This window comes from Trifolium pratense, linkage group LG6, assembly GCF_020283565.1.
Source record: "Trifolium pratense cultivar HEN17-A07 linkage group LG6, ARS_RC_1.1, whole genome shotgun sequence".
Classification (NCBI taxonomy): Eukaryota; Viridiplantae; Streptophyta; class Magnoliopsida; order Fabales; family Fabaceae; genus Trifolium; species Trifolium pratense.
The window spans coordinates 44,966,251-44,991,386 of record NC_060064.1 but is presented as its reverse complement, the minus strand read 5'-3'; the positions used below and the strand labels follow the sequence as shown (position 1 = coordinate 44,991,386).

The 25,136-nt window shown below is 34.3% G+C and overlaps 3 protein-coding genes across 3 annotated transcripts; all 3 read right to left on the bottom strand.

Annotated features, from left to right (window-relative positions):
- Positions 1–528: 528 nt before the first annotated feature.
- LOC123893247 (G-type lectin S-receptor-like serine/threonine-protein kinase At1g11300) lies at positions 529–3,155 on the bottom strand. Its single transcript, XM_045943181.1, has 5 exons — positions 1,785–3,155; positions 1,597–1,704; positions 1,265–1,428; positions 979–1,189; positions 529–767 (listed from the first exon to the last, which is right to left on the bottom strand). Exons 1-5 carry the CDS (start codon positions 3,061–3,063, stop codon positions 529–531), a joined length of 2,001 nt encoding a protein of 666 aa, XP_045799137.1. The 5' UTR covers positions 3,064–3,155.
- Positions 3,156–6,805: 3,650 nt separating this feature from the next.
- Positions 6,806–10,226, bottom strand: LOC123893246 (G-type lectin S-receptor-like serine/threonine-protein kinase At1g11300). The gene is made up of 7 exons (XM_045943180.1): positions 8,816–10,226; positions 8,584–8,691; positions 8,332–8,495; positions 8,048–8,258; positions 7,604–7,841; positions 7,381–7,531; positions 6,806–7,279 (listed from the first exon to the last, which is right to left on the bottom strand). The coding sequence occupies exons 1-7, from the start codon at positions 10,092–10,094 to the stop codon at positions 6,986–6,988; spliced, it is 2,445 nt and encodes an 814-aa protein (XP_045799136.1). The 5' UTR covers positions 10,095–10,226; the 3' UTR covers positions 6,806–6,985.
- Positions 10,227–11,652: 1,426 nt separating this feature from the next.
- On the bottom strand, positions 11,653–23,408 carry LOC123892366. The gene is made up of 14 exons (XM_045942153.1): positions 21,912–23,408; positions 21,682–21,789; positions 21,344–21,576; positions 21,054–21,264; positions 20,736–20,973; positions 20,503–20,653; positions 20,099–20,406; positions 13,861–15,185; positions 13,636–13,746; positions 13,310–13,542; positions 13,025–13,235; positions 12,596–12,833; positions 12,345–12,495; positions 11,653–12,246 (listed from the first exon to the last, which is right to left on the bottom strand). The coding sequence occupies exons 1-14, from the start codon at positions 23,188–23,190 to the stop codon at positions 11,938–11,940; spliced, it is 5,106 nt and encodes a 1,701-aa protein (XP_045798109.1). The 5' UTR covers positions 23,191–23,408; the 3' UTR covers positions 11,653–11,937.
- Positions 23,409–25,136: the final 1,728 nt, after the last annotated feature.

Below are 25,136 nucleotides of genomic sequence, written 5' to 3'. Positions count from 1 at the left end.
AAGTAATGCAGTTTCACTGTTAAGCATAGAAATTACTGCAGCCATAGTGGGCCTATCTACAGCAAGTTCTTGCGCACACAAAAGTCCTATATGTATGTACCTTAAAATGTAATTATGATGACTAGGATCATATATTCCTTGATCAATGAGAGACAAAATATTGTCTTCCATCCATTTTATCCAGACCTACATGAGATAAAAGAAAAGAAATAATCAGGCATTGGAATATTGTATCAAAAAAATTAAAAACAAATAAAAATAGGCCATAATTGGGAAAAAATATATTTGTTGAGGCTTACAGATCCTAAAAGGCTCAGATCATGTTCATTGTCATAAAAACTTGAGTTCCTTTTCCCGGTAACAATCTCTAGTATCAAAACACCAAAGCTAAAAACATCTGACTTCTCTGAAAACAATCCTTGCATTGCATATTCAGGAGACATATAGCCACTGCATTAAAATAAAAATTATTCTCCAATGATTACTACTAGTACTAGAATATTGGATAACGAAGGCACACAACACTTACTAAGTGCCAACAATCCTGTTAGTATTGGCCTGATCTTCTCCCCCTCCAAAGATTCTAGCCATACCAAAGTCTGATATTTTTGGATTCAGCTCGTCGTCTAATAAGATATTACTTGCCTTCAAATCTCTGTGAATAATTCTTAGTCTAGAATCTCTGTGAAGATACAGCAGTCCTCGAGCTATTCCTTCTATTATGTTGTACCGTGTCCTCCAGTTTAGGAGTTTATTTTTTGATGGATCTAAAAAATAAGGGTATCAATATATTATTTTGATCATAATACCAAAATATAAAGTGAAGTCATCAAATTCATCCGCTTCAAAAAAAAAAAACACTGGTGGTGAAATAATTGGTTATTCTTAAAAATATAGTATACAAGCTAAAGTATAGTGTAAGATGAATATATGGAATTGTATATGAGAAAGTGTTAAATGGAGCTTCAAAGAACTAACCAAAGATGAATGCATCCAAACTTTTGTTTGGCATGTACTCATACATCAACATCTTTTCATCACCTTCAATACAGCAACCAAGAAGTCTTACAAGATTGCGGTGTTGAAGCTTACAAATCACCACTACTTCATTCATGAATTCCTCCAACCCTTGTCCAGATGCTCTAGAGAGTCTTTTAACAGCTATTTCCCGACCATCTTGTAGTTTCCCCTAGAAGAAGATATATGTGACAACTGCTATAGACGATGGTTTTAAAATATTATAGCTTTATTGCATTTAAAGTACCTTGTATACAGGACCAAAACCACCCTGTCCAAGTTTGTTGGATAAGTGGAAGTTGTTTGTGGCTGTTGCCAGCTTTTCAAAATCAAATATTAATAGCTCGTGTAGTTTAACTTGGGACATTTCTCCAATTACGTTGTCACTAGAAAATCCTTCTGGTGATCCACCTTTATTAAAATGTTGGAAAGAAAGTAAATTTGATTTAGTAAAAGAGCCATTGTTTAGTAAAAAGCCATAGTTTAGCTGCAGTATAAACAAATAATTTGAGCGTAGTTACTCATCAATAGAAAGTAAATTTTATGACTTAAGTTGAATATACGAAAATAGTATGTTACCTGGGTGGTTTGATGCCCTTCTCCATATTATATATGCAAAAATGACAACCATGAGAGTTCCAACAATCACTGTAATTACAATGATGATTGTCTTGTTTCTCCTTCGATCTGTGTATATGAAATTTTTTAATTTTAAATATAAGAAATAAGAAACGGTTAAAGTTAAACAAACAACACCAAGAACATACCAAGTTCTGCATATGCTACGCGAACATATAGATCAAGTCCTCCATTTTCGAGTTGTTCTATGTCAAGTAGATTCCCAGTCCAAGTCATACAGCCAATCACAGCTTCATGAGAATATGCAAGGCAAGAGCAATTCTCCAAACATAGGCTTCTGCATATGTCTGGTGTAACAGCTAAACCTTCAGCAAAAACTGGAACTTTAACCATATGTAGTTTCAAAAACCCGTCTTCCTTTGTACTCGTGGTTTTATTGTTGACCCTTTCACACTGCAAAGGTGTCCTCCTAACACACCCTCCAGTCCAGTTATGTATATTCCATTCATGTATATTTCGGGGTTCAAATCCTCTCAAACAGCTACATATTGGTGAGCTCAATGAATGACATCTTGCAAATGCCCCACATATACCATAAACATCACACTCTGATTCTCGATTTGTCCATCTAACTTGCATTTCTTTCTTCTCATCATCCCACCATGTTTCTTCTAATTTTCCTTGCGAATTCAGGTGATACATAAAAAATTCCTCGTCATTTTGTATTGTATAATATATGTTAGTATTCCCTTCTCCATCATCACCCGCTTGAAAACCAAAAAAATATGCCACTGTCATTGTCTGTATCCCAGTGAAGACCCCACCATTCCAAGGACCACTGCGCCAATATGGACGAGTATCATTCCAAACGAAGACTTCAATTATATGCAAGTGTTCAACAGTACTACAAGAGAAGTTGCCAACAGATGGGTCGGAAGGGCTTTTCCATGATTCGAGGTTTATATTTTTACCCCTTCTTTTGTTGATTGAAAGTTTCATGCCAGGAATTAACGTATCTGAAGGTTGCTGAATACTCTGCCATAAGGTGTTTCCAGTTGTGCTCTCCAAAAGGACAAGGTTACCAAAGTCTGAAAACTGACAACTTGTATTGGATGCTATGTTGGAAACATTGGATGACCAAATGACTTGTTTCTTTCCATTTAATACCACAATATTTCCATCTTCAGATATTGTGACAATCCCATTAGAATCATTCAGTGGTTGGTTTCTGTTTGCCACCCATATTATTGTAGATTGAGATTTCCACCAAATTCCAATGTAGCGGTTTGTAGAATTTATAGGGCTAAAGAATCCAAAGGTGAAGTTACCATCGTTGGATATTAGTGTTTCAGGGTCCTTGATGAAATGAGATGATGTGATGGTGTCTATACCAACACTAACTTGTAACAAATAGCAACACAAAATGAACAAAACAGAAACCAAATATGCACAGTAGCTGAAATCCATTTGGGAGATGAACAGTATATCGTCAATAGTTACACTATGATAGATAAACGGCCACAGTTCGTTATTTATTAAGAATTGATATATACTTCTTAAAGTCAGTCACAATTGGGTTCTGAAGATTGCTACCATTTTAAATTATGTCAGATTGACAGTAAAAGATTCGAGAAACATTTCACCATTTAATAAGGTTGGTTCTCAGCTTATTCCTGTATTCAAATTTTCCTTAGGCAATTGCCTCACATAATTTGATAAAATAATAACACCAGTTCCAATGCTTTCTAAAACTATAACTTTGAATCATTCATGTTTTACATCAAAAGCAGCCTCATCTAGTTTTATATAAAATATTTAATATAATCATAAAAGTCAATGATTTTATAAACTATAAAAATAAAAATGGTGACATTTCCATGAAACCAGGTCACAGTACTTTAGATGCAGTGAGTTTGACTTGCTACAGCAGGTTATAAGCACTTGTGGACAAATTACTTATGGATGCGTTTTGAGGGGGTGGTCTCACCATTTTTTGACGAGACTTAACACTTGTTAAATTTGGAAGGGATATGCCACTTCTCAAATGCATACACTTAGTAAAAATCTAACAATCTTTATGAAAACAAAAAGAAAAACACACAAAACCAGTCCCACCGGGCTTGCCAATTTGTTTACGCTGGTTTTTCGTAAACAACCGCTAGTTTAATTTAATTACTTGCAGGACCAACTAGTAAATCCTAGGACATGTTTTGTGTATAGATTTTAATGTTCATCATTGAAATAAACATTTGGTAAACCAGTTTGAAAGAACAATTTACAAAAGAAAATGTAAATTAAACAAGATTCACTCCAATGAGAGAATTTGAAAAGATAAATTGCAAAAGAAAGATTAAAATTGCATAAAAAATGTAAAAGTTTTACAAAGAAAAAAAATGGTTCACGAATTCATACATTTTCTTCACTTCACCATTTTCTCTCGAATGCATGGATACTTTAGGTTTATGAATTGTGACCCTTATTCCAACTGAAGGAACTACTATTTATAAGCATAAGGATGGATAATTGCTTGTGCAAACGTGCTTCGCCAGCTTTCCAAACCCATGAACCCACGATCTTTTGATCAAGTTTGAAGAGAATAACCGCCTCTTTAGCTTTAACTGTCGCTCGAACCCTGCCTTCGAAACTCTTGTCATTTCCTACTGAAAATAATTCTAAATCCAGAACATCTTCGAATACCAAGACTCGAAGCCACGTTCGATTCGAAGGCAATTTTGCCATTTTGTTAATAAAATATTTTATGAAATTAAGACTTTAAGTAGACTTGATTAGGTGATTTAATCACCTTTTCATATCTTTTATTAACTTATTTAATGTGTTCGTTTTGGATCTCCATCGATACATTCCATTTATTATTTTCGTCCATTCTATTTAGTTGCATATTTAAGATGACGCACCAAATTGACATTAAATGCATATGGTCAAAAATTCGAGATAACATCTACCCACTATCTAAGGGTAATATTTTGGCAGCCTGTCTTATTGGGCCTAAACTGATCCAACCCAATAACAGGACCTTTGGCCCAACGTTGGGGGCTATATAAGCTCTCCTATTCAGGAGAGCAGTGTAACACTATTCATTCACTCAAGTACTTTCTCTCTCTAGTATCTCTATGCTCTCTTTCCCTCTCTGACTTTGGCATCGGAGCACCTGCAGGTACAACCCCTCCTCCGTGGATCAGCTGCTCGACCCGCCGTCAACCACCTGCTTGACGGACTGTCAGCTGACCATCTACCTGTTCTAATCAACAATTAAGATCAGCAGCGCCGTGAGCCGTCTGTGGGAACTGAGTTCTTCTCTTCTTTATTTCGACCAAGAAACTAAAGAGCAAAACCAATAAATCACTAATCATCATGGCCAGTTCATCACAATTCAACAACAATGACATTGAGGACGCAAACGCTGTCGTCCAGACTTCTCCCTAGAACACTGTCTTGTCTCCCGTCCGCAACACTGACCTCTAGGTCCTCCCGGGGACTGACTTCAGAGACGGACATAACCTCTCCTGGGCTTCCGAGGACGGCGACCTGGTCGTCCTGACAGAGAAGCAGTCGAGGAAGCATCCCCAGTCCGTTCAGGGAAAGCCGGCAGACACTGATCTATCCGCATCTTCAGTGACCAACGCTGATCTGGCAGTGCTCATCGTTGCCCTGAAACAAACTACTGAAGCTCTGCAAGGTCAAAACCGTAGAATTGACGAGCAGAACCAAAGACTTGAACGGTTGTAAAGGAGCCAACACCTCTCGAGGAATAACTCTCCCCCGAGGAGACCACACACTTCCCAGTCCCCTCCCCCGAGGAGCCAACTACTAGTTTTTTGTAGCTATAAGCTATCTTATATATCGATCAGCTATAAATTACTAGCCTCTGTAAAAGTTGATTTTTTAGATTCATTGAAAAAATAATGTATTTAGTTAATAATATAGACTACATTATCATTATTTTTTCAATGAATTTAAAAAGTCAAATTTTATTTATATATGAAATCGGAGGAGTAGCTTATAGCTTAATTTTACCAAACATACCCTAAATATATTCAAATTTAGTCTCACAATTTTCTCGCTACTGAAATTGTAATTGCTATTAATTATTTGTGTGTTTTGAGTCATGTCATATTCATATCATATCATATCATTTACTTATAATTATCTTCTTTTTAGGTATAATAACCTATAGACTTTGAGATATAGTAAAAAAAATTATTTTAAACACTTAAAAGAGTTTTTTTGTTAAGCAACACTTAGAATGATTTCTTTTTTTTGTCTTAGATAAAGTGGTAATCCACTGAAACACTTAGAGTGTTTTGATCAGCTAAAAACACTTAGAATGCGGGTGGATCGACCAGTCAAAAACAAAAATGCACTTACTATTAATCTTACATCGACAGTTTTGTAAAAATTGAGAGGTAGTTTGTGATTGCAATGTAAAACAAAGTACATGCATGCACTTGAGTTCTAATGGTCCCTTATTTTATTAATGAGATGAAGGATTCCAAATGTGAGTATATGTACAGTAGTTAAATACAGGACCAATTTTTGTCAAAAAAAAAAAATTTTAACTTTTTTTCACAATTCAACTGATAAACATCAAAAGCTAAAAACAATATAAAGATGAAAAAAGCAACTATACTTAGGCAGTAGTATTGAAGTCTGCATCATTAATCTGATTCATATGGCCACCAAGGACTTATTTCATTTTCTTTTTGTCTTTACCAGGTGAAACAGTCAAGCATCAGATAATTCAAATTTTAGACGAAAGCGAAATAAAGTTTGACCGATGATTATTTTAGTCATGATTCGAACACAGGTTTGCCTAAACGAATCGACCTTAACTGAAAATAACTTTAATGTTGTCAAGCACCTCTCTAATGCTATCTTACACTCCACTCAACCTTACAAAAACTCTGGCTTGTAACATGAAAATTGCCCCCACTTATAAATATATTTCCAAGTCATCTCTCAACCAACGTGGGATTCATAACACATGAGACAATGGACAAAGCAATGGATATTGGTAAAAACAATTATGTCAACATAATTTTCAATGTAGTAATTGAATCTGAACTCTTGACTAAATTAATTCTGGATTCTGGTGGGAGCATCTATTCTAGATATTAATTAGTAACAGCAAGCCACATGAGCCATGGAGTATTTTGTGAGAACTTTGCATTTAACATTGGAGAATGAGGAATTGAAGAAACATAAAGTCGTTATTAATATGCCATTATTAATATGCCACACAAAGAGCCACATGAATGTCTTCCATTACAACTGAGTTTTATTTTCTCACAAATTTTATATATTAAAAAATATTCTAGTATTGACCATATATCCATTATCCTCAAAATCCTTTCTTAGAGTCCATAGTGTGCTATCTGCCAGATACTTCTGTAATACTGACTTTATTAATGCTTTGATTTTCTTCAGGTGGCAGATTGATATTCTGCATCAAGAGGAATGCAGGTTCATTTGGAGGAGGAAGAGATGCAACCTCACTGTCAAGCATCGAAATTACTGTAGCCATAGTAGGCCTGTCTACAGATGATTCTTGTACACATAAAAGTCCTATTTGTATGCATCTCAAAACATTCATGTGATGATTATGATCATATATTTCTGATTCTATTATAGACAAAATATTGTCTTCCCTCCAGTGAATCCAAACCTAAATGAAAAGCAAAATTGAATTTTAGATGATTGTAATTTAGATAACGAAAACGAAAAAATAGCATGTTATTGAGCCAGAAATGAACTGTTATGGCTTACAAATCCTAATAGATTCAAAGCAAGCTCATTGTCATAAAAGCTTGAGTTCCTTCTACCAATAATGATCTCTAGTATCAAAACACCAAAGCTAAAAACATCTGATTTCTCTGAGAAAAGTCCTTTCATTGCATATTCGGGAGACATATAGCCACTGCATTATGATACGAAAAATTTACTCACCAAGTATTTATGCAAAGTAATGATTGAGGAAAAGCACACTTACTAAGTTCCGACAACCCTATTAGTATTTGCATGATCTTCTCTCCCTCCAAAGATTCTAGCCATACCAAAGTCAGATATTTTTGGATTCAGCGCCTCGTCTAACAAGATATTACTTACTTTCAAATCTCTATGTATAATTCTTAGTCTAGAATCTCTGTGAAGATACAACAATCCTCGAGCTATTCCTTCTATAATGCTATACCGTGTCCTCCAATCAAGGAGTTTATTTTTTGATGGATCTAAAAATAAGCATGGCGTTAATAAAATTTTGAACATAATATTAAAGTATGAAGTGTATTAGTAATCAAAATCACACCATTAGCATGACTCACTGGCTGTGAAACAAATGCTTATTCTTAATTATTTTATACAAGTTGAAAAGAAAAAAAATGAAAGTATGGAATGGTATATGAAATAATGCTAAAAGGTACTACAAAAAACTAACCAAATATAAATGCATCCAAACTTTTGTTTGGCATGTACTCATACATCAACATCTTTTCATCACCGTCAACACAGCAGCCAAGAAGTCTTACAAGATTACGGTGTTGAAGCTTACAAAGGACCACAACTTCATTCATGAATTCTTCTAGCCCTTGGCCAGATGCTCTAGATAGTCTCTTAACTGCTATTTCTTGACCATCTTGCAGTTTCCCCTGAAAGAAAATAGTAAGCGACGACAACTACTACAGGCAAATGGTATCAAACATATTATTGTATTCACAGTACCTTGTATACGGGACCAAAACCACCCTGTCCAAGTTTGTTGGATAAGTCGAAGTTGTTTGTGGCAGTTGCAAGCTTTTCAAAATCAAATATTAATAGCTCTTGTAGTTTAGCTTGGGACATTTCTCCAATTACATTGTCACTAGTATGAACTTCTGATGTTCCACCTTTATAAAATAGTCGGAAAGCTTTGTTAGTCATCAATAGAAAGTAATTTTTAAGACTCAAGTTAAATATACGAAAATAGTATGTTACCTGGGTGATTTGATGTCCTTCTCCAGATTATATATGCAAAAATGACAACTATGAGAGTTCCAACAATCACCGTACTTACAATGATGATTGTCTTGTTTCTCCCTCGATCTGTGTATATGTACAATTTAAATTTTAAATATAAGAAATTCAATACAACCCTAACTCCTAAAATATAGAATCCACATAATGACCTATGTTTCAAAGTGTTAAACAAACAACACCAAGAGCATACCAAGTTCTGCATATGCTACGCGAACATATAGATCAAGTCCTCCACTTTCGAGTTGTTCTATGTCAATTAGATTCCTGGTCCAAGTCATACAGCCAATCACAGCCTCATGAGAATATGCAAGGCAAGAGCAATTCTCCAAACATAGGCTTTTGCATATATCTGGTGTAACAGCTAAACCTTCGGCAAAATCTGGAACTTTAACCATCTGTAGTTTCAAATACCCATCTTGATTTGTATTTGTGGTTTTATTGTTGACGCTTTCACACTGCAAAGGTGTCCTCCTAACACACCCTCCGGTCCAGTTATGTATATTCCATTCATGTATATTTCGGGGTTCAAATCCTCTCAAACAGCTACATATTGGTGAGCTCAATGAATTACATCTTGCAAATGCCCCACATATACCATAAACATCACACTCTGATTCTCGGCTTGTCCATCTAACTTGCATTTCTTTCTTCTCTTCATCCCAAAATGTTTTTTCTACTTTTCCTTGCGAGTTCAGGTGATAGATAAAAAATTCCTCATCATTTTGTATTGTATAATATATGTTAGTATTCCCTTCTCCATCATCACCTCCTCGAAAACGAAAAAAATATGCCACTGTCATTGTCTGTACCCCAGTGAAGACCTCTCCATTCCAAGGACCACTGCGCCAATATGGACGAGTATCATTCCAAACGAACACTTCAATTATATGTAGGTATTCAAACGTACTGCAAGAGAAGTTGCCAACAGATGGATCAGAAGGGCTTTTCCATGATTTGAGGTTTACACTCTTACCTGTTCTTTTGCTCATAGAAAGTTTCATATCAGGAAGTAATGTATCCGAAGGATCCTGAATACACTTCCATAAGATGTTTCCAGTTGTGCTCTCCCTAAGGACAAGGTTACCGAAATCCGAAAACTGAGAAGTGGTATTGGATGCTATATTGGAAACATTCGATGACCAAATGACTTGTTTCTGTCCGTTCAATACCACAAGATTTCCATCTTCAGATATTGTGATAATCCCATTAGAATCATTCAGTGGTTGGTTTCTGTTTGCCACCCATATTGTTGTAGATTGAAGCTTCCACCAAATTCCAACGTAGCGGTTTGTAGAATTTATAGGGCTAAAGAATCCAAAGGTGAAATTACCATCTTTGGAGAGTAGAGTGTCAGGGTCCTTGATGAATTGAGATGATGTGATGGTGTCTATGGAAATACAAACTTGTAACAAATAGAAAAACAGTATGAACAAAACAAAGAACAGCTTTGAACAGCAGCTGAAATCCATTACTGAGAATCTGAGATGAGTAGTATATGATCAACAGTTACACTATAATGCATTAACAGTCACTCTTTCTTATTCATAAAGATTTGAAACTTTTTATTAAAGTCAACAGTTTCAATATATTTTCAAAAATATAAGTTGTTTCAGTCAGTTTATTGCTTTTTAAGGTTTCGTTGACTATCATTTTTATTTCATTAAATCAACTTGGACTGTCTTTTTCATTTCTGTATTCAATCAAATTTGGCTGCGCCTGCGGCGGCTGCGGCTGTCTCAAGTAATTGATAAATTAATAACAGGAGTTTTTATCTTATTATTTTTATTATAATACGGTACTAATTTTGAGAATATTAAATATTATCAACATGCATGTATCCACGGTTGTGAGATGAAGACCTGCAATGAGCAAGATGATCCGTCTAAAAGTAGTAATTAAATGCATTCTTGATGAAGCATAACCTATCACATTTTTTGGATAACTTTGCATTCAACTTTATCCAGCTTTGTTATGATAAAATGACAACAAATACGCAACAAATTATAAAAAGGATTAAACCTTCAATTACAAGAGTTTTTCCTTTTCTCACAAACTGTATCAATTAACAAAGATTCTAGTATTGAGCACATATCCCTTGACCTCAAAATTCTTTCTTAGAGTTCTTAGTGTGCAATGCTATCTGCAAGATATGTTTGTAATACTGACCATATTGATGGATAGAACATTTTGATTTTCATCAGCAACTTTGAATTCAACATATTCTGCCTCCAATCCAATAACGGATTCGCATCCATTTGAAGCGGTAACAAAAATCAAAATAGTATAATAAAGCTAAAAAAATGGATGACGTAATGATCTGTTTGAAACAAGCTTCATATAGTATAATAATTGGAGAATTATGTTTTATCAACTATAGAGATACATATCACTTCCATTACCATAGCTATGCAGTCAAATGTAAGAAGCAGATAAGTTACCAAGGTATGTATATCTGACAGCCTATGGTGTTGACATCTCTTAAACAGCTTCCAAAATTTGTCTTATTCCCAAAAGGTGAATCCCATATGTTAATATGAAACAAATGAATTTTCTGTGAAAGTGGAAGTTCTGCTCCATTGTCATGGGCGCAATGTGAGCTCAAGAAATGCACAAATGCAGAAAATGAAGAAATGAGCTTAGAGAAAGAAGCTATTGTAATTATTCACAAATCTGAGTTTACAAAAGAATGCATTAACACTTATATAGAATGTGTTATGCTAACTCAAAACAAAAAGTAACTAACTAATAACTAGAAGCTAACTAACTAATAACTAGAAGCTAACTGACTTAACTTGTACTTCAAGTAACTAAATTTCCACTAGTCTTAACATTTTCCTTATATTTGGATTCGAACAGTTATTCATATTTACTATTGTTCAAAATTTGAATATGACCAATACTTTAGACATTAAAAATTCTAGAACTGCTTGTCGTATTCAAGTTTATTCTCAAGTACTCAACATTAATTATCATAATAACATATGAATTTAGTACATATAGGATTCATACATATCTAAGAAACTCATTTGCTAAGAAATTACAGACCAAGCTTATACTCGAAATTATCAACTTCTAACTACTATGCCTTCCTAAGGAGAGTTTCCCACTGAGGATAATGAATTTTAGTTGCGTTGTGGGATTTGAAATCCTAACGCGTAGGAGGTGAAAGTACAAGTCCAACTCTTAACGATTTATGTCAATCAACAATTAACATAAACCAAAATTCTAGTTTGAAACTATTTCAAAAATTAATTTCTAGTATTGGCCTCATCTCCATTGCTTTTTAAAACTTTTCTTAGAGATCCTTATTTGCTATCTGCCACTGATGTCTGTAATACTAACAGTATTGATAGAATAGGGTCTATGACTTTTTTCATGAGACATTGAACTCAACATATTTTGCCTCAAGATAAATGCAGGTTGACTTGGAGGAGGAAGTAATTCAGCCTCACTGTTGAGCATAGAAATTACTGCAGCCATAGTGGGCCTGTCAACGGCAACCTCTTGTACACACAGAAGTCCTATGTGTATACACCTTGAAATATACTTATGGTGACTAAGATCATATATTTCTGGATCTACTAAAGATAAAATATTTCCTTCCCTCCATTGTATCCATACCTAAATTAAAATAAATAAATAAATTAAGACAGTTGGAAGTTGTATCAACAAAAGGGAAAATAGTTCATAATTAGTAAAAATTAATTATTGAGGCTTACAAATCCTAGAAGGGTCAGTGCATGTTCATTGTCATAAAAGCTTGAGTTTCTTCTCCCACTTATAATCTCTAGTATCAAAACACCAAAGCTAAAGACATCTGATTTCTCCGAAAACAGTCCTTGCATTGCATATTCAGGGGACATATAACCACTGCATTTTTTACGAAACAAATTATTCTCCAAGTATTAGTAAAATAAAATTATTCTCCAAAGCATTTTATTATAACATTGGACAAGGAAGGCACACTTACTATGTTCCGACAACCCTGATAGTATTGGCCTTATCTTCTCTCCCTCCAAATATTCTAGCCATACCAAAGTCTGATATTTTTGGATTCAGCTCTTCGTCTAGCAAGATGTTACTTGTCTTCAAATCTCTATGTATAATTCTCAATTTGGAATCTCTATGAAGATAAAGCATTCCTCGAGCTATTCCTTCTATAATGCTATACCGGGTCCTCCAGTCTAGGAGTTTATTTTTTGATGGATCTGAAAAATAAAGGTATGATTGTAGTATTTTGAAAATAGTGTTACAGGATGAAACAAAGCCATTCAAGTCACCCCATTAGCACCCTTTCCATAAAACCCTATCTGTGAAGCAATTATTATACTTGCTAAATAATGAGAAAAATCATTATTGGAAATGAGACAGCTACTTAAGGGAGCTCCAAAGAAATTACCAAAGACAAATGCATCCAAACTTTTGTTTGGCATGTACTCATATATCAACATCTTTTCCTCTCCTTCAACACAGCATCCAAGAAGTCTTATAAGATTGCGGTGTTGAAGCTTACAAATCACAACTACTTCATTCTTGAATTCTTCTAGACCCTGTCCAGATGATTTAGAAAGTCTTTTAACTGCTATATCCTGATTGTCTTGTAGTTTTCCCTGGAAGAAACCATAAGGGACATCAACTATAGACTATGGCTTCAAATAAGATAACTTAGTTGTATGTAAGGTACCTTGTATACAGGACCAAAACCACCCTGTCCAAGTTTATTGGACGAGTGGAAGTTGTTTGTGGCAATTGCAAGCTTTTCAAAATCAAATAGTAAAAGCTCTTGGAGTTTAACTTGTGACAGAGTTCTAATTATGCTGTCGCTTGTATGATCTTCTAATGTTCCAACTTTATTAAATAACTGTAAAGCTTTGATGTTCTTTTTCCTTTTTGATTTAAGAGAGTGCAACAGTTTAGCTGAGGTGAAAAACACTATTTAAGCTTAGTTCCAGAGCCAATAGAAAGAAAAATTACATGACTAAAGTTGAATCCACAAAGATGGTCTGTTACCTGCTGTGTTATTAGACGACCTTCTACACATAACATATGCGCACATGACAATTATGAGAGTTCCTATAATCAATGTAGCTATGATTATGATTGTTGTGTTTCTCTCTTTATCTGTATGAAGAGAAAAACTAATTTCAAAATACAAGTATTTCAATCCAAACCTAAGAGATAGAATCAAGTTAAAGAAGTGTGTTTCAAATGCTTTAACAAACAACTAGAGCATACCAAGTTCTGTATAGGCTACACGAACATATAGATCAAGCGCTCCATTTTGGAATTGTTGTATATCAAATAGATTCCCAGTCCAAGACATACAACCAATACCAGTGTTGTGAGAATATGCAATGCAAGAGCAATTCTCTAAGCACTGACTTCTGCAAATGTCTGGTGTAACTGCTGAGCCTTGTGCAAAATCAGGAACTTTTACCATCTGCATTTTCAAAAATCCATCTTCCTTTGTATCTACTTTTGTTGTTTTATTGTTCATCCTTTCACACTTTAAAAGTTCCCTTCTAACACACCCACCAGTCCAGATGTGTCTATTCCACTCTTGTTTGTTCCTAGGTATAAATCCTCTCAAACAACTACATATTGGTGAGCTCAATGAACTACAGCTTGAAAATGCTCCACATATACCATAAATGTCACAGTCTGATAATTTGCTACTCCATGCAATTTGAACATCTTTCTTCTCATAATCCCACCATTTTGCTACTAATTGGCCTTGTGAGTTCAGATTATAAATTACCAGTGTTATGTCCCTTGGTACTGTATAATAGATATCAATATTACCTTCCGCATCATCTCCAACGTGAACACCATCAACATACGGAGTTGTCATCATCGGTAAGCCAGTAAAAACTACACCATCCCAAGGACCACTGCGCCAGTATGGTTGAGTTTCATTGAACACGAACAGCTCAGGTAAATTTATGCGATCCAAAAAAATGACAGAAAAGCTCCCAACAGATGGATCTGAAGGGTTTTTCCATGACGTGAGTCGTACTTTTTCACCTGTTCTTTTGTTGCTTGTAAGTTTCATGCCTGGAAGAAATGTATCTGAAGGTTTTTGAAAACTCTGCCACAAGATGTTTCCTGTTGTGCTTTCCATCAGGACAAGGTTACAATAGTCTGAAAACTGGGCCGTAGCAGTATTTGATGTTTTGTTGGACAAATTTGAAGACCAAATGACTTGTTTTGTTCCATTCAATACCACAAGATTGCCATCTTCCGATATTGTGACAATCCCATTAGAATCATTCAGTGGATGGTTTCTGTTTGCCACCCATACAATTGTAGATTGAGACATCCACCAAATTCCAACGTAGCGTTTTGTAGAATTTATAGGGCTAAAGAATCCAAAGGTGAAGTTACCATCTTTGGAGATTAGAGTTTCAGGATCCTTGATGAATTGTGATGATGTTATGGTGTCTATGGCAATACTAAAGTGTAACAAATAGCAACATAGAATGAACAAAACAGAAAATAGATTTGAACAACTGATGAAACCCATTACTGAGATGAAGAGTATATGATCAACAGTTACACCACTATGATACATAAATGGTCACTCTTTCTTGTCCATTAAGATTTGATACTTCCTAGTTATTTCTTAAAGTCAACAGTCCAACGAATGACGAACCACATTTAATAAAAAATGGTTGTTTGATTTAAGGATGACAGATGTTGGTTCACTAAAAGCTTTAAGAAACATTCACCACTTAATAAGGTTATCACTTCTATATTTTTTTCCTTCCCACTTTTTTATTACGGTAAATCAAATTGTATGATCTCACATCTATGACAATCATTTCTACATTCAAATCTGCTTTAGGCAGGTGTATCAAGTAACTCATAAAATAACATTAGTTATCTAATGCTTTCAACTGTGAATTTGAATTATTCATTTTTCAGATCAAAGGCAAACTTATCCGTATATTCATAACAAGTCAATTATTTTATAAAGTATCAAAATCATATCATTTTCATGAAACCAAGTCACCAAATAGGTGGAGACTAGGGTGCATCACTTTAGGTACGGTGTACAGGTGTGCCACCAGTTTGACTTGCTATAGACAGCTGAGAATACAAGATTCTCCCGATTCTCCAAGATACAGGCCAACCCCCTCCAAAAAAATTAATGACAGTGCTGAGAGTTATACAATCTCTTTATTTCTCCTATTTACCTAACTAAGTCTTGCTAGGTTGCTAACATAAAAGTGGCATCTAAGGCCCATACATATCAGAATCCAAATTAAGAAAAATAAAAAACTTTATATTTCCTTTTATATGGATTACAACTATCCACAACCAAAGTAGTCTGCAGCTGAAGACATGCAAAAATTGTATCAATAAGAAAATAGGCAATCAAGGAAAATACATTATGCATCTATTATTATACTAGAGTTTCCTTATGCCACAAAACATATATAAGAAACTCATTTGTTAAGATATTACAGACCAAGTTTATACTCGAAATTATCAACTTCTAACTACTCCGCCTTCCTATGGAGGGTGACTAAGGATGACGAATTTTAGTCGCGTTGTGGGATTTGAAATCCTAATGAGTAGGAGGTGAAATTACAAGTCCGACTCTTAATTGCTATCTGCCACTGATGTCTTTAATACTAACAGTATTGATGGAATAGGGTCTATGACATTCTTCATGAGACATTGAACTCACCATATTTTGCAGGTTGACTTGGAGGAGGAAGTAACTCAGCCTCACTGTTGAGCATAGAAATTACTGCAGCCATAGTGGGCCTATCTACGGCAAGCTCTTGTACAAACAGCTCTTGTACACACAGAAGTCCTATGTGTATACACCTTGAAATATACTTATGGTGATTTCTCTGAAAATAATTCTTGCATTTCATATTCAGGAGACATATAGCCACTGCATTAAAATATAAACATTTATTCTCCAATGATTACTAATAAAATAGTAGTGAAAGACACACTTACTAGGTTCCAACAATCCAGTTAGTGTTGGCCTGATGTTCTCCCCCTTCAATGATTCTAGCCATACCAAGATCACAGGATACATCTTTAACAAAGTCTTACAAATTGTTGTGAATATATTTGTGCAGAATTAACCCCTTTTCATATCATAGAATTCAGTGTATAATGGAGTGAATAGTAGTGAATAATAATGAATATTACTGTTATCATAGTGAAAACCATTTATCCAAATTTTAACTTTTTGTCACAATTCAACTGATAAACATCAAAAGCTAAAAATAATATAAACATGAAGAAAGCAACTACTTAGGCAGTAGTATTGAAGTCTCCATCATAATCTGATTCATGTGGCCACCAAGGACTTATAACTCTGCAGCAAATGTATTTTCTTTTTGTCTTTACCCTCCCGGTTCCAAGGTGAAACGGTCGAGTATCAGATAATTTAGAGTGTAGGCGAAAGAGAAGTAAAGATGGACCGATGCTTATTCTAGTCATGACTTGAACTCGGGTTCTCCCAAACGAATCGTCCTTAACTAAAAATAACTTTAATGTTGTCAAGCACCTCTCAAATGCTATCTTTCACTCCACTCAACCATTAACTGCAAAAAATACTATACTAGATGCCTAATGCCATACATCACAACTAAAAAAATACCAAATTCATTACATTTTCATGCAATGATTACAATTACAATCCCTGTTAACTACCAGAAACAGCAATATTCATAACTTTGGAATTAATTTAAAACTGATGCCTAATGCCATATAAATTCGAGCGGATCCCAGAACAGAAGTACCAAATCAATCTCCAAATCAACAAACTATCACTAATTCTCACACAAAACTGATTTATGTAACAGCTGCTTCTTTCAACTTTGTACTTTTGTCATGAACCAAAGAGCCTAACTTAGCATGTCATGTTTCATAATTTCATTATGTTATGTCAATATTAAACTTAATAGCACCTTCTGCATTCATTTCATACTTGTTAAAGGAACTGATTGTAGATTCAATAAAAACCTTTTCTACTTTACTTTGTTTTCCTTATAATAATATGTACTTGCTATGAAATACATATTTTGTTTCATTTAACAGATTTTATTCCTAAATCAGACATTAATGCAACTGTGAAGTAAAAACCAACCTAAATCAATGGCCATAAAATACTGTATTTAGTTGTCCTTTTGTAGTATCGTATTTGTCTATCAGTGTCCGTTGGACGTCAGAGAGCAATTAATTTGATCTCTTATCAAAAAATTCAAGTTGGTTTGCATTCATCTAAAGGAGGAACATAGAGGTCGAAGAGAGTAATGTGGTTTTAAACCAACGTTTTCTGTTCAAAAGAACCCAGACTAAGTAATATTCAATTGAACTGTTTTTGTTTACTTCAAAATAATTATGGTCAACATACTAATTGGCCCTTTAAAGTGGTAATTGGCATTCTTTTAGTGGTTGTGGAGAGTGGAGACAATGCGATAAATAATTTGTTATTGTGAAAATTGAATATATTATTATATTTCAAGTTATGAATAATTTACGATCACTAATGTGTTTATATAGACTGTTTGGAAGAACTTATGAAAATATCTATGACATGTTCATAAGTCGTTGCTGTTCAAAAAAAAAAGTGCATAAGTTGTTTTCAGCTTGTTTATATAAACTCACAACAATAACTTATGAAAACAGTTTAAAAAAATTGACTTTGAGTGTTTTGTCATCTTTTCCTTGTCCTAGTCTACACAAGGATATTCAGTCTATACTAAAAAGGAGTCATCTTTCTTGTCCTAAATCCTAATCAATACGGTACGGAGTATTTTTTAAAGGCAAAAACAAAATTAAAAGTCCTCCAAATGTATCTTTCTTGTCCTAAACTAACGTTTCAACTATTGGTAGCACCCGAGCAATCGTCAATTATTTATAGCACCTCCAAAAAATTATTATTATTATTAATTAATTAAAAGAAAATCACAAAAAACACGAGGGACTGAGGGAGACATTTCCTAATCAAAAAAATTATTAATTAAATTCATTCATTTATCTCAAGAATCTAAACTATTAAATTTCAAATGAATGATTCAACTATAATTGTAAACTAAAAAATACTATACATCTAAAATATAAAGAATATTTTATCCAGTTCTCTAAACACCACGGCCACCACCGCGAGGGAAGTCGTGATGGTGGTGGTTGTTGAAGTAAAACCGAGCTCTCTAAACAACGCTGGAGAAGCGCAGGGACAAATTTCCTTCATCAACCGACTCTGCCGGAATTGTGAACTACAATTCCTCTTCCGGTAGCATCCAACAACCGCCAATCATCAATAACTTGATCGACGGAAAGAGGTGGTACGGAGGGGTGATGCTGCTCCTCGCACCACCATAGCCGGCCGCTACATCGAAAAAGAGGGGTGTGGGAGATACATTAATTATTTAATAAATATAAAAAGTTAATTGTTTCTGAAGGTAGTATTTCATAAACATTAATGAGCATGAAACATGCATTTTGTGATAGGTTATAAACAATGATAACTCTCTCAAATTTTAATTGGACCATTATGAAGACTTTATTTTTATTTTATTTTTTTATAATGACCATTATAAAAACTTTAATCAACTCATCCTCGAACAAATTTCATAACCTATTCGGCTTCCTCTTCTTCTGTAGCTTATATGTCGTCTCCTCCTCCTTCTGAGTATGTTTGGACCAAGTTTATTTAAGAAAAAAAATCAAATTGACCATAAATATATGTAAATTATTTTTCAGTGACTTTGCTACTATAATAAAAAAAATCACCGCTGACTGTAAAAACACATATATTATTACTACAACTTTGTTGTTGATTATCCAACTTTGTTATACAAATTAAATTTCAAAAAATTGAACTATAGAAACATAAATTAACTTTGTTATACTTTGTATGAAGCATGTGTGCGATCATATCATACTTTCAAAAAGTCAGACCTAGAACTAGAGCTTTGTCGCCCTTTGATCAACTACATTTCTAAATTTCCTAGAAACTTCCTATAAGTTTTTGTTGTATTTTGTCCACACTTTTGGTTTTGGACCAAGTTAAATCCTCATCTCAAAAACTCAAGTTGAGTTGGTCACAAAATTTTGATCGTTGCTCTTACCCCTTGTTTTGGTCACCCAGGAAAACTATACTACTAGAAGATATTTTTCAGTAAGAATTTATATTAGCGGAAGATATCTTCCGGTGAGCTGGAGGGATTCGGAGCAATGAAGGAAGAGAGAAGAGGATCGATGTACCAGCTCGAACCAAATATGTAAGATGAAGATATCTAAACTAGTCTAATACAATTTTGTTGTAAGATGAACACATGAAATAAGCAAATATGCACACAAAAATTGCATTTTATTTTATTTTCCCAAATACATGTTGCATGTTTATTTATTATACTAGAGTTTTGATTTCTAGCATTGGCTTGGTTACATATCCATTAAAGATTGACCTCAAAAACATTCCATAAAGCCCTTAATTTGCTATCTGCCACAAATTTCTGTAATACTAACATTGTTGTTGGAACTACTACTTTGACATTCTTCAGGCCACTTTGAATTCAACATACTCTTCATCAGAATGAATGCAGGTTTACTTGAAGGAGAAGGTAATGCAGCTTCACTATTAAGCATAGAAATTACTTCAGCCATAGTAGGTCTATCTACAGCAATTTCTTGTACACACAAAAGTCCTATATGTATGTATCTTAAAATGTAATTATGATGACTAGGATCATATATTCCTTCATCTATGAGAGATAAAATATTGCCTTCCCTCCATTTTATCCACACCTAAAAGAAAGAAATAATAAGACATTTCAATGTTGTGACAACTAAAGAAAAAAGGTCGTAATTGAACCGAAATATATATAGTTTGTTGAGGCTTACGAATCCTAAAAGGCTTAGAGCGTGCTCATTGTCGTAGAAACTTGAGTTTCTTCTCCCGGTAACAATCTCTAATATCAAAACACCGAAGCTAAAAACATCTGTTTTCTCAGAAAATAATCCTTGCATTGCATATTCAGGAGACATATAGCCACTGCATTAACATGTAAAAGTTTATTCTCTAATTATTACTACCGAGATATTGGATAAATATTGGATAAAGAAGGCATGCTTACTAAGTTCCAACAATCCTGTTAGTATTGACCGGATCATCTCCGCCTCCGAAGATTCTAGCCATACCAAAGTCTGATATTTTTGGATTCAGCTCCTCGTCTAACAAAACATTACTTGCCTTCAAATCTCTATGAATAATTCTTAATCTGGAATCTCTGTGAAGATATAGCAATCCTCGAGCTATTCCTTCTATAATGTTATACCGTGTCCTCCAATCTAGGAGTATATTTTTTGACGGATCTAAAAAACAACAGTAGCATTATATTATGTTGAACATAAAATTAAAATATGAAGTACTAAAGGGGGTTCAAAGAACTAACCAAAGATGAATGCATCCAAACTTTTGTTTGGCATGTACTCATACATCAGCATCTTCTCATCGCCTTCAATACAACAGCCAAGAAGTCTTACAAGATTGCGGTGTTGAAGCTTACAAATCACCACAACTTCATTCATGAATTCTTCCAACCCTTGGCCAGATGCTCTAGAAAGTCTTTTAACTGCTATTTCCTGACCATCTTGCAGTTTCCCCTAGAACAAAAAGATTATGTGACAACAACTATATATAGATAATATTTAAAAATATTCGTAACTGTTGCATTTAAGGTACCTTGTATACTGTACCAAAACCGCCGTGTCCAAGTTTGTTGGACAAATGGAAGTTGTTTGTGGCAGTTGCAAGCTTTTCAAAATCAAATATTAATAGTTCTTGTAGTTTAACTTGAGGTGATTCTCCGATTTCATTGTCAGTAGCATAATGTTCTGGTGATCCACCTCTATTAAAAAGTTGGAAAGACTTGTTGTTCTTTTTCCTTGCTGATTTAACAAAGTGCCACAGTTTAGCTCCAGCGAAAAGTCGAAAACACATAATTTTGACCTTCGTTACTCATCAATAGAAAATAAATTTTATTACACAAATTGAATAAATGAAGATGGTATGTATATTACCTAGGTGGTTTGATCTTCGTCTCCATATGATATATGCACAAATGACAATTATGAGAGTTCCGATTATCACTGTACTTATAATGACGGTTGTCATGTTTCTCCCTTTATCTGTAAATAGAAAATTTTAATATATAGAATTTAAAAAATTAATTCCAGGTCCTAACTCCTAAGAGATAAAATCGCACTAATGACTTATGTTTCTAATGCTTTAATAAACATGTACAGCGTACCAAGTTCTGCGTAGGCCACACGGACATACAGATTAAGTCCTCCAATTTGGAGTTGTTGTATGTCAAGTAGATTCTCAGTCCAAGACATACATCCAATCCCATCATTATGAGAATATGCAAGGCAAGAGCAATTCTTCAAGCATAAGTTTCTGCATATGTCTGATGTAACACTTGAACCTTCGGCAAAATCAGGAACTTTAATAGTCTGTAGTTTCGAAAACCCGTCTTCCTTTCTACTCGTGCTTTTATTGTTGACCCTTTCACACTGCAAAGGTGTCCTCCTAACACATCCATCGGTCCAGTTGTTTCTATTCCATTCACGTATGTTTCTCGGTTCAAATCCTCTCAAACAGCTGCATATTGGTGAGCTCAATGAATTACACGTTGCAAATATCCCACATATACCATAAACATCGCACTCTGACTCTCGGCTTGTCCATGTAACACGAACTTCTTTTTTCGTATCATACCACCGTGTTTCTTCTAATATTCCTTTTGAATTCAAGTGATACATAAAAAAATCCCCATCATTTTGTATTGTGTAATATAAAATGGTATTCCCTTCTCCATCGTCTCCAGCTTGAAAACCAAAAAAATACGCCATTGTCATTGCCTGTATCCCAGTGAAGACCCCGCCATTCCAAGGACCGCTGCGCCAGCATGTTCGAGTTTCATTCCAAATGATCACTTCAAGTATATTTTGGCGTTCAACCGTACTAGAAGAGAAGTTGCCAACAGATGGATCAGAAGGACTTCTCCATGATTTGAGTTTTACACTTTTACCTGTCCTTTTGTTGATTGATAGTTTCATGCTAGGAAGTAATGTATCCGACGGTTGCTGAATACTCTGCCATAAAATGTTTCTTGTTATGCTCTCCAAAAGGACAAGGTTACCAAAGTCCCAAAACTGAGAAGTTGTATTGGATGCTATGTTCGAAACATTTGATGACCAAATGACTTGTTTATGTCCATTTAAGACGACAAGATTGCCATCTCCAGATATTGCGACAATCCCATTAGAATCATTCAGTGGCTGGTTTCTGTTTGCCACCCATATGATTGTAGATTGAGACTTCCACCAAATTCCAACATATCGATTTGTAGAATTTTTAGGACTGAAGAACCCCAAGGTGAAGTTACCATCTTTGGAGATTAGAGTTTCAGGGTCCTTGATAAATCGAGATGATGTGATCGTGTCTATACCGATACTAACATGTAACAAATAGCAAAACAAAATGAACAAAACAGACAACAAATTTGCATAGTTGCTGAAAACCATTAGGAAGATGAATAGTATATGATCAAACTTCTCACTAACCACAAGTAGTGGTTCTAAAGATTGCTACCATTTCTCTCAAAGATGGCAAAGAAGAATGGAGAGAACAGAATTCATTGAAGAAAAGAGAAAATCTTTATTGAATTGAAAGTGTAAAGTTGTGGTTTACAATGTGCAGTTACAGAACTTTATATACAAGAGGTTCAGCTCTAACTGCCTATGACGTGGCATAACTAACTTCTACTAAGGACTATACTACTATACATTCTCCCTAGGACTCTTATTGTGTTCACTATCATGTGATTCAAACACCTTTGCATCAGTGACGTGTGGCTCAAGCAAGTTAGCATCACTTTGTCCTTCTAGAGTGTCACTTCTAGAGTGTCACTTGTATTTTCCATACTTAATAATTTCAAATAACAAAGATTTTTTTATTTAATGATGTCAGATGCACACTAAAAAATTGTAGAGACATTTCACCATTTAGTAAGGTTATTATGTTATCACTTTTAACTTTTTCTTCCTTCTCAATTTTATTACATTAAATCTTTTTCACATCTATGAGAATCTTTTTTGTATTCAAATTTTCCTTAGGCAAGTACCTCACATAACTGATAAAAAATTAAAAATAATACCAATGGTCTAATGTTTTCTATAACTATGACTTTGAATCATTCATGCTTTATATTTAAAGCAACTTCACCTAGTTTAATATAAAATGGTTAATCAATTTAAATAGGAAAATTCAATGGTCCTATAAACTATAAAAATAAAAATGAAGCAATAAGAAAATTGATCCTCAAAGTTGTGAACATCAGTCAAAATAGTCCTTTAATTTTGCAAATTGACATACATCTCTGAAACTGTAGCTTATTGGTCAAAACGTTTCATATGTAACTTTTGCCATTAGAGATAATGATGTGGCACATTAAATAAACATGTGGTCTTCATTATTTGGTTTCCACGTCTTCCATTGGACCCAAAATCATCTATCCAAAGTGAATGAGACCAAAGAGTTGTTACTCTTAAAATGGTGAAGTACTTGTATCGGGTAGGCATATGGTACTCGTTGAGTACTTAGCGATCTGTATTAATTTTTATTTGGTTGATTTGTGGTGGCTTATGCAAAAATGTGCTTAAAGTGAAAAAATAGCATAAAATGTTTTAAGTTTTTGTTATATTTCAATTCCCTCTCTCGCCCGTAAAAAAACAAAATCTCACTTTCTTCTCCCTCTCTCTCCAAGTACAATTATTAAAAATTATAAATAGGTGATATATACATATAAACTCAGTTAAATACTCAAAAATGAGAAGCTCTAATGTGGATGCTCTTAGAAATTTTGCATCAAACACGCTACAAAATGGTCATATTCATATGTTCAGCTAACCCATGTTGTTGTGGCGTGCCTGCTACAATTTTATGCCTCTTTATACATTATTTCCTGCAAAAAAAAGGGCTATGAAACAAACTTCAGGGCATTGTAACTTCTTAAAACTTTCAGTTTAGTTCTAATTTGATTTCGAGTATGTCAGTTTCTTGAACTTTTATAAAAAATCATCAATAATGGTGAAAAAATAGAAATCACCCCATGAGTAGCTACTTTTACCAGACCCCAAAGATAAGGTAAGAAAGATATCACCACATATTTAGAACATATCCTATAAAACTGAGATTTCAGTGATTGCAATCCCAGTGTGAAGGGAGAGGGTTGTCTCCAGTGTACTTTTCACATAATACTCTTAAGTGTGCTCATCCAACCAATAATTTAATTTTTTAATAATTAAAATTGTAATTGGTGAAAACAATAAAGGGTTGAGATTTCACTAGAAAAAAATTTCATGGGAGAGAATCCATTCCCCGGTGGGAACTATCTGAAACAGCAATATTGACAATTATAACTTTGCAATTAACCTTAAAACGGATACCTAATCCTGTTAAATTTGAGTGG